This window comes from Dendrobium catenatum, unplaced genomic scaffold, assembly GCF_001605985.2.
Source record: "Dendrobium catenatum unplaced genomic scaffold, ASM160598v2 fragScaff_scaffold_1056, whole genome shotgun sequence".
NCBI lineage: Eukaryota > Viridiplantae > Streptophyta > Magnoliopsida > Asparagales > Orchidaceae > Dendrobium > Dendrobium catenatum.
Window position 1 is genome coordinate 8,712,708 of NW_021319518.1, and position 9,046 is coordinate 8,721,753.

General features: G+C 34.6%; 1 protein-coding gene across 3 annotated transcripts; it reads right to left on the reverse strand.

The window, feature by feature from the left end:
• Window positions 1–1,994: 1,994 nt before the first annotated feature.
• Window positions 1,995–7,840, reverse strand: LOC110105613 (omega-6 fatty acid desaturase, chloroplastic-like). 3 transcript variants are annotated; one of them, XM_028698222.1, is made up of 11 exons: window positions 7,388–7,840; window positions 7,219–7,267; window positions 4,847–5,058; window positions 4,585–4,728; window positions 4,213–4,364; window positions 3,912–4,034; window positions 3,611–3,788; window positions 3,350–3,507; window positions 3,157–3,271; window positions 2,575–2,764; window positions 1,995–2,438 (listed from the first exon to the last, which is right to left on the reverse strand). In XM_028698222.1, the coding sequence occupies exons 1-10, from the start codon at window positions 7,424–7,426 to the stop codon at window positions 2,603–2,605; spliced, it is 1,332 nt and encodes a 443-aa protein (XP_028554055.1). In that variant the 5' UTR covers window positions 7,427–7,840; the 3' UTR covers window positions 1,995–2,438; window positions 2,575–2,602. The 3 variants fall into 3 exon arrangements, with proteins under 3 accessions (XP_028554055.1, XP_028554054.1, XP_020690847.1); XM_028698221.1 differs by lacking the exon at window positions 1,995–2,438 and having other exon boundaries at window positions 2,446–2,764; XM_020835188.2 differs by lacking the exon at window positions 1,995–2,438 and having other exon boundaries at window positions 2,446–2,764; window positions 3,389–3,507; window positions 7,388–7,838.
• Between the last annotated feature and the right edge of the window lie 1,206 nt (window positions 7,841–9,046).

Genomic DNA, 9,046 nt, shown 5'->3' on the forward strand with positions numbered 1-9,046 from the left:
CTTAACCCTTAACCCTTAACCCTTAACCCTTAACCCTATACCCTATACCCTATACCCTATACCCTATACCCTATACCCTATACCCTAAACCCTAAATATACCCTAAACCCTAAACCCTAAACCCTAAACCCTAAACCCTAAACCCTAAAAACCCTAAAAACCCTAAAAACCCTAAACCATAAATCCTAACCCATAACCCCTAAACCCTAACCCCAAAACCCTAAACCCTAAACCTTAAACCCTAAACCCTATACCCTATACCCTATACCCTAAATAACCCTAAATAACCCTAAACCCTAAACCCTAAACCCTAAACCCTATACCCTATGCCCTAATCCCTAAACCCTAAACCCTAAAAACCCTAGACCCTAAACCTTAGACCCTAGACCCTAAACCCTATACCCTAATACCCTATACCCTATACCCTATACCCTATGCCCTAATCCCTAAACCCTAAACCCTAAACCCTAAACCCACTTTTAATTTTTCCCCAACCTCCTCCTCAAGTGATGTGTCTACAAAATAACAATTAGCTATTGTATTGAGATACATAAACAAATTGGGCCAAGTAATAGAAAAGTTCATTGGTATTAGTCATGTATCTTCCATAAATACAGTTGCACTCAATGCATCAATTGAAGCTCTTTTAGCAAAACATTCATTAAGAATTTACATAGAATACGGAGCCAAGGCTACGATGGAGCATTTAATATGCGGTGTGAGTTTAATGATTTGTAGTACTCATTCAAAAAGATAATCACCAGGCTTTTTACATTCATTGTTCTATTCATCAACTCCAATTATGCTTAGTGTCTATTGCAAAAAAAAAAATCGTTGGCAAATAAAACATTTATTTGATATCACTTTAAGAATTGACAATATTGTTAGATCTTCATGCAAAAGAAATAATACCCTAAAAATTATTCATCGTAATAAGATAGTTTTTCATTTAAGTTGTAGAGATTTAAATAGTGGTCGTGGTTTGAACCAAGAAATAAATTTGCATCGTGTTCGAGACACCCGTTGGAGTTCTTATTTTAAAACATTAATAAGTATAACCAAAATGTACTCGAAGTGCTTATGTACTCGAAGTGCTTAAAATTGTCAAGGAAGAGATGATACATGATCAACAATCAGTGAAAGCTAGCATTTGAATATATACCATGAAATCATTTAACTTTGTCTTAGCACTGTATTTAATGATTGATATTTTAGATATTATAAATGAATTATTACAAACCTTACAAAAAAAAATATCATAATATTATAAATGCAATGAAATTAGTAAAAGTGTTAAAGCAACGATTACAGATGATAAAAGAAAATGAATATGTGACTTTACTTGAATAAGTGTCACGATTTTGTAATGTTTTTAAAATTGAAATTTCCAATATAAATTCTAAACTCAAGGCTCATGGACAGTCGGTACGAAAAAGGACAGAAATAATAAATTTTTATCATTATCGAGTTGATTTATCCTATGTTGTTATTAATATACAACTACATGAACTAAATAATCAATTTTCTTAAATTAATACCGAGTTATTTCTTTATGTGACATGTCTAAATCCGAGTGATATGTTCTCTTCTTATAATAAGGAAAAATAATTCGTCTTGCAGAGTTATATCCAACAGATTTCTCTATGATTGATCTTGTGTCTCTTGAACATTAATTACCTACTTATATTATTGATATGCGCACAAAGAATGAATTCACATCATTGACTAGCATTACTGATCTTGCAAAACAGATGATAAAGGATAAAAAATATTATATATCCCTTGATTTATAGACTTATTATTTTAGCACTGACTTTATCATTTGCTACTTCTACAATGGAGAGAGCATTTTTTTTAATGAAGATTATTAAGCATCATTTGCATAGCAAAATAGGTGATTTTTGGCTCAATGACTGCCTAATATCTTATATTGAGAAAAAAATATTTGATTTTATTCCAAATGAAGTCATTATACAATATTATTAAAAAATGCAAAGTAGAACACAAATTTTTCATAAAAGATAATGAATTACAAGACTTTATTTGGCACTGAAATTCTCACCGGTCATATGCCCACTCTAAAAAAATGATAGGGATCCGCCACTCTAAAAAATACCAGACTTCTATGTTGCCTGCGTGAGCCAACATCTCCTGCACTGACATATGTTGCCTGCTTCCGAAGTCATCGGCTCAATCTCTTCCCAGCATCCTTAACTTCTCATCCTAGCGATATCATTAAAAATTTTCGAAGCCTAAAATCAATCCCAAAGAAGAAAATCATTCTCTCCCTTAGCCGCTCTCCTCTCGTGTGAGATTTTTCACATCCATTGTCAGTTCCTCGGCTGCACAGCCCTTCCATCATAGACATTCTCAAGCCATACAATTAGGTGAAGTTAATGTGAAGTTACACTATAGCATGATCATTTACGTTGCTCATTCTGATAGTTAAAAAATAAAAAATAGCAAATTACTCTTAGTTACGTAACAGAATGCTCTGGTTTAGACAATACAAGGGAATTCGTCAAATTATTAGAAAGTAAAAAAATAAACCTATTGTAAATAACAAGTGCTTACGCATGCTGGCATCAAAGAATGAAACAGTCTATGCATAATCTGGCATGAACTTTCTGAGGAATGTAATTGGCTGTGCCTCTTCTGGAGCAATCTTGTCGAAGGGAAAATAGAACCTTTCCTTGTTGTATACATGACAAGTGGTCATTATCGTTTTCATCAAACGCCAGTTCCAATTGGCTTCATTCAGATACTTCATGTAGGTTCCAAGATGAAAATTTTCAGTGTTAGAATACATTACTGAAGCAAATATCAATTCTGCATCTTGTTGGTTTGTCAATAGAAAACGTATTATTTCTTTTCACATTTTTTATGCATAAAAACAAATAAATTAAATTAAGGAATCTTATTAAATTTAAAACCCATGATGATTTCCAATTATATCAAAATGAGATGGAATCTAGCAAATTCAATCACTTTTTTAGAACTTCTATTAGGGACGTTCAACAACATTCATATTTTCTAGGTTTACCACTCAATTTTGGATGTTTGTACCAAAAAAATCCTTTTGCTGATGGTATACCAGTATAAATCCTTTTTTTTAATCCATGAAGAACCAAATGGGCAATAAAATCTTAAATTTACCTTGCCCCAGTTCTCTTGGAGTGAACGATGTGCCTCCCGAAGGTTGTAGGATGGAATCCTTGGAGAAATGTGATGGGGAATATGCACATTGATATCATGGCATAGAATCTCTATCCTGTTAAGACAATATTTTTCAGAAAATTCAATTTTGATCAGTCGAATAAAAGACCATGACAGCACGATAAGTACTAACTTGAGAAAGGATGAGAAAGATGAAGTCTGAAAGACACACCATCGAGGGTAGTTACAATGGACTGTTCCATTAAGCTGGGCTTGAGCAGCATTCCATTCATCTGAAGCCTTGAAAGGTATGTGAGGAGCAGTGTGATGAACCATAGTGAAAGTACTCATCTATGAAATTCAGTAACTAGCAGGATAAATAATTGACTTCTTAAAATATTAAGTTTTATTCAATATGAAAAAAAAGTAGAACATAAAAACAGGAAGAATGTACCCAAAAGTGATATACTAGCCATGGCATGAACCATAACTTGATCCATCCCACAATACCAGCCTTATAAATAATCAGCGGCCACCCAATCATAATGAAAGCAAAGACACATGCCAAGCTTATCTTAACACGTCCAACTTCATTTGGTTTGAACTTTCTTAAATCAAAGTGCCACATCAACCTAATATTGTGCTCGAAAAGATTAAAATCAATGAACAATATAAGAAACATTGATAGTGCAATTTAAGTGGATGAAATCCTATTAAGCGTATAAACTATAACAAGATGGCAGTTTGTAAGATACCAATGAGCTATTGACATCCAAGGTCGAAGAGGACCATAACCGAAGATTATTGCCTTCCTCAGAGATGGGGATGCATCAATTTCCTCTTTTAAAATGGGATGCCAGGCAGTATCCTCTAATAACCTGGAAATTCACAGAATCAATTTAACCCGGGCCATTCATTAACAGAAGCCAAGGATTATGAAAAATATGATGGACGCGTTTACAGAATTAAAATATGAGAACCTTCTATCAGGCAAAAATCAGACAAATGCAAAAGCAAAAAAGAGTAAAATAAAATAACGAGAAGAGAGAAACAGACATGTTTGTTTTGGCATGATGCTTGTCATGTTTGAAGCGCCACGGTTCATATGGATAAATAAGAGGCAAAAAAGCCAAAGTTCCAACTATGTCTTCCACCAATTTATTCCTTGAGAAGGACCTATGCGCACAATCATGGCCTACCACAAAGAACTATAATACCAGTATTATGAATAAATTTTACAGTAAAAAAGAACATAAAACTATTTATGAAACAATCATGCCGAATCACAAAAAACTGTATACATTTATGTTAAAAATGAATGTAAAACAAAATGAGCAGAAAAGCGTTAGAAATTATGAAGAAATGCATATTGATCTAAACTATATTTTCTCCATAATTATTATTCATAGAATGCTGAGGGAAACTAACCCCCGTAACAGCAGTTCCGGTCCATGCCCATGCAAGCGGGAGCAAGTACCATGGAGCTTTTGTAATCATCCAAATTCCCAAAGCATAAGAAACAAAAGACACCAAAACAGATCTCCAAGCTTTAACATCATCAATCTCAAATACCTTCAAAGAAGAATTTCCCTTAGACTGAATCAAGATCATCATCATTAGCCTGATCCCAACTACTTGGGTCGGCAGAGATTGATTTAAGATATGTTTAAAACTTATTATGTCAATTGACCTTTTTCGGGAGGGTTGTAATGATGTCTTTGAGCGTAATATTATCAGGAACTGCTTCTCCAATTTTAATAAAGCCGTAAGTTTTACACATATCACTTCTTATAATATCATTCACTTGCAAAGAAGGTGAAATTGGGATAACAGAAGCCCGTACAACTTTACTCAGTTTCTTGCTGGAAAAATGTATACTCTGATGTCTCACTCTCTGATGAACTGTCAAAAAAAAACATGCCTGTTAAAATACAGAAATGATTATACATGAAAAAAGATCAATAACGTAGACGTATTTTAACCAATATTTGATGCTAACCGAGAGAATGGGGGTTAGCTTCCCCTTGATTTCTTTATGGATCGCTTTCATACTGGATGTTATATGTATAGCTAAATTGTAATTCTTCCTGGATTGATTTATTTGCAAATAGATATCGTAACAACGTTGCATTTGGAGTTGTTGCCTAATGAGTATTTAGAGAAAAACAATTTGCTAGACAAAAGCTATAAAGACTTATTTAAGTTGATTATCAAGAATTTGAAATATAATCATATGTACAATTGTTGCTTGAGATATGAATTAAAATTCTGGCATGGCTATAAATCCTTTTATAGGATAGAGAAATAAAAATTTAAATGTTAATCTGAGTTACAAACTTTCAATTAATAAGATTGGAGAATTGAGGATTAAAGATTTCAATCAAAGTGTTCATATTTGTATAAATTAGAATTCAATTTTGTCATGCATTTATTATTATTAGTTTGGATTCATTTTAATAGTCATTTGCTAAGTTGCAAATTTTGATTATAAATTTATTATTGTAATCATAAATTTTTAGTAATAATAATTTGTGAATTTTTTATATATGTATTAGCTTGTGAATGCTTAATTTATAAAAAAAAAAAAAAATTTAAGTTTTACACTTTTTTAGTAATCTAGCCAAAATCAAGTCAAACACTCTCATATATATTAAAATGAATAAATAAGAACAATAAATTCACGAACAAGAGCCGATATTGAACAAAGATAAATTTGAATGAGTTGAATATGAATAAAGAGCCAGCTTACTCAAGCTCAATGCTTTTAAACCCCTAGCCACATATATGATATGTAATTTTAGTTGGCGCTATGTTCATAATTATCATTCAATATTATTGAAATATAAAGTAATACATAATTATAAAAAATTAAATACCTCGAATATATTATACAAAAGAGTAATGATATAAATGATGATGAAACTACTGCAATTAAGGTTGGATAGTTAAAATGAAAAAGTGTATCAGAAGTTTTGTGTGATAAGAGGATATTATTGAGGCTTAAATATAAATTTTATGAAAAAAAATGAGGTGGATAATTATGGATTTGAATGTTGAACTAAGAAAAAAAGATATTCATATCTAAGTTAAGCATGGTCAAAAACGGAACATTAAGATGCATATGTGGCTAAACTAAGGAATTATTATATTAAAGGAAAGATTAGAGTGACAAGTATTGACAATAAGATAATTAAAAATAAACATAGGTGGTTTGAACATGTACATGAAAGAGTAAAAAATGCATTCATTAGACAAGCTCGAGTAGATAAAATTATTATCAGAGGATTAGGAATGAAAAGGGGTAGAACTAAGATTACACAAAAATAAATTGTGAAAAATAAATTTAACATTTAAAATAGTAGTTAACAAGAAGAATGGAAAATGAGAATTCAAAATGTCAATCCCAAATAGTTGGGATAAGGCTAATGAAGGTGATGATGATTGATGAGTCATATGAGCAAAGAATTCATAAATTCCTTAACTACTATAAAACCCACTTAGTTGTAGTGAAAAGATACTTTACATATAGTTCTTTTATTCATGGGACTCAACAAGAGGGTAGATAAAACCTTTTTCTCCCAAAATAGAGAGAGATATGTTTTAGGGCTCGTTTGATTGTTTGTAAATCGAAAACTGTTTTAGAAAGTGAGAATTTTGTTTTCACTCATTTTAAGCGCAAATTTAAATCCTCACTTTGGAGAGACTTTTGACAATATTTGTGGAGTTTGAAATCAGTGATAGTACCCAGTTGCATCGCAATCAACTGATGAACTTAATAAATTTTATAATTTTTAAAAAACATGATTACGAACTTCAAGCAACCAAATTATTTCAAAATTTTTAAACCATCGAGCAAAATGTTAAACAACAGAACGTTCTTCAAGCCAATGTAGCAGCTCAAAACAAACAACAGAAGCAAATGAATTGCAAGAATGAGCACAAAATAATAAGTTGAGATAGGTTTCTTACGCTCAACCTTAGAAGAGAAAACCTAACAAAAACCTCCTGAATTTCACAAAACTGGCATCCAAAATATAAGCTTTGTAGGGAGTCAACGCGTACCTTGACAGGCGTTTAACCTCCCACTCGAAATCGCCATTTTAGGCGGAGCCTAATAAGTTTGAAAAGAAATAATAATACAAATACAAATCAGGAAAAACAAAAACAAAGAATAGAAGAAATTGGTGGGAATGCAGATGGTGTTAGGGTCCTTCGCTATGCGTTAGTTTACCGGAAGATGAAAGGTAGAATCCACCAGTCTGCACGCCATCCGCTCGGTTGGAGAAGAGTTAGAGAGGGAAGGGGACTCTCAAGTAAACCAACCGGTGGCGGGTTTAGGACACAGATAGCATGCGAGGGCCCACCATGATTTCTTTGTGGCAGGTTACTGCAAGTTGTACTTTGTGCCTTCGTGGAAGAAAGGATAGCATTGGAGATGACAGATAAACGGGTTGAGAAGAAGGGATTCAGGCGAAGAAGGGTCAAGACGTGGATGGGCTGTGGCGGATATAGTGCCCGGGGTCGATACGGAGCTCTAAGACACGGATTTCAATCCATAATTGCGTGTGAGCGCTGGTATGCCACTTGTACAACTAGATTTATTTAGGGAGAGGGTAGAGTTTACTGAGAGAAGTTCAAGTTCAACAAGAGCAAGCGCGGACAGCGAGTTATCGGGACGGGGAGTCGCTGAGGGCCGGGAGGTTATTAGCCATGGAGTATTATAGAAAATTAAAAATTTCAAAAAATTAATTAAAAGAAAGTTTTTAAAAGGAGCTGATGTGAAATGTTAAATTTTTTTATATTTTCTTTAAAATACAAATTATTTTATGTTTTTATCATTTGTATTAAAAAATATTAAATATTAAACCCTAAACCTTAAAACTTTTAGTTTTTTAATAAACACAAAACATATTAAATTTAAAATGAAATAGATTGATACGTCATCATGAAATTATCTTGATCGAGCACGAATCTCGAGGCAAAACTCAAACCGGAAACTTTAAAAATTAAATTTGGAAGCACGTGAACTCCGATTTCAGCGAGCTTATAGTCAAATTGAGCGTCTCGGAAATACGAACCCAACGACACCAAATTAGACCCAATCCGAGCCCAAATGGGTCCAAATTAAGGAACAAAAGCGTTGTTGGAAGGTTCAAACCGCAATTTGAGTTACCAAATGGTCTCCGATTTTAACGAGCTTATACTCGAATCGAACGGCTCGACGAGACAAATCCAACGAGCTCAAGATCGCCGAATTCCGACATCACTAAGGCCCTCAAATTACCAACGAACGGCGCATGTTCGTAGGATTCGATATCGGCCGTCCATTCGACCACTCCCAATTCGCCCCTGATCTCACGCCTATTTACGGGCCATGCCACTCCATAAAATCTATAAATACAGCCCTCATTTCTCATGAGAGGGGATCCAAGCAAGAGAGAGAAGAAGAGAAGAGAAGGAAGAAGGGGAGGAGGAAGCTCCTCCTCGACGGCCGCCAGACCACCGCAGAAGTTTCGCCGAACCACCGCCGGACCACCGCAGGAACCTCGCCGGACCAACACCGAAGCCTCACCAGAGTTTCATTGCACCACTGCCTTAAGGTCCGACGTTCAGTCCTGACATCCTGCTTAAGGCCCAACGTTCAGTCCCTACGTCCTGCTGAAGACCCGACGTTCAGTTCCTACGTCCTGCTGAAGACCCGACGTTCTGCTTAAGGCCCGACGTTCAGACCCGACGTCCTGCTTAAGGCCCGACGTTCAGTCCCTACGTCTTGCTGAAGACCCGACGTCCTGCTTAAGGCCCGACGTCCTACTCAAGGCTAGACTATCAACACCCAATCTTCCAAGTGACACTGGGTCTAACACCTGACTCCTTGTCTCCTACCGCCTAC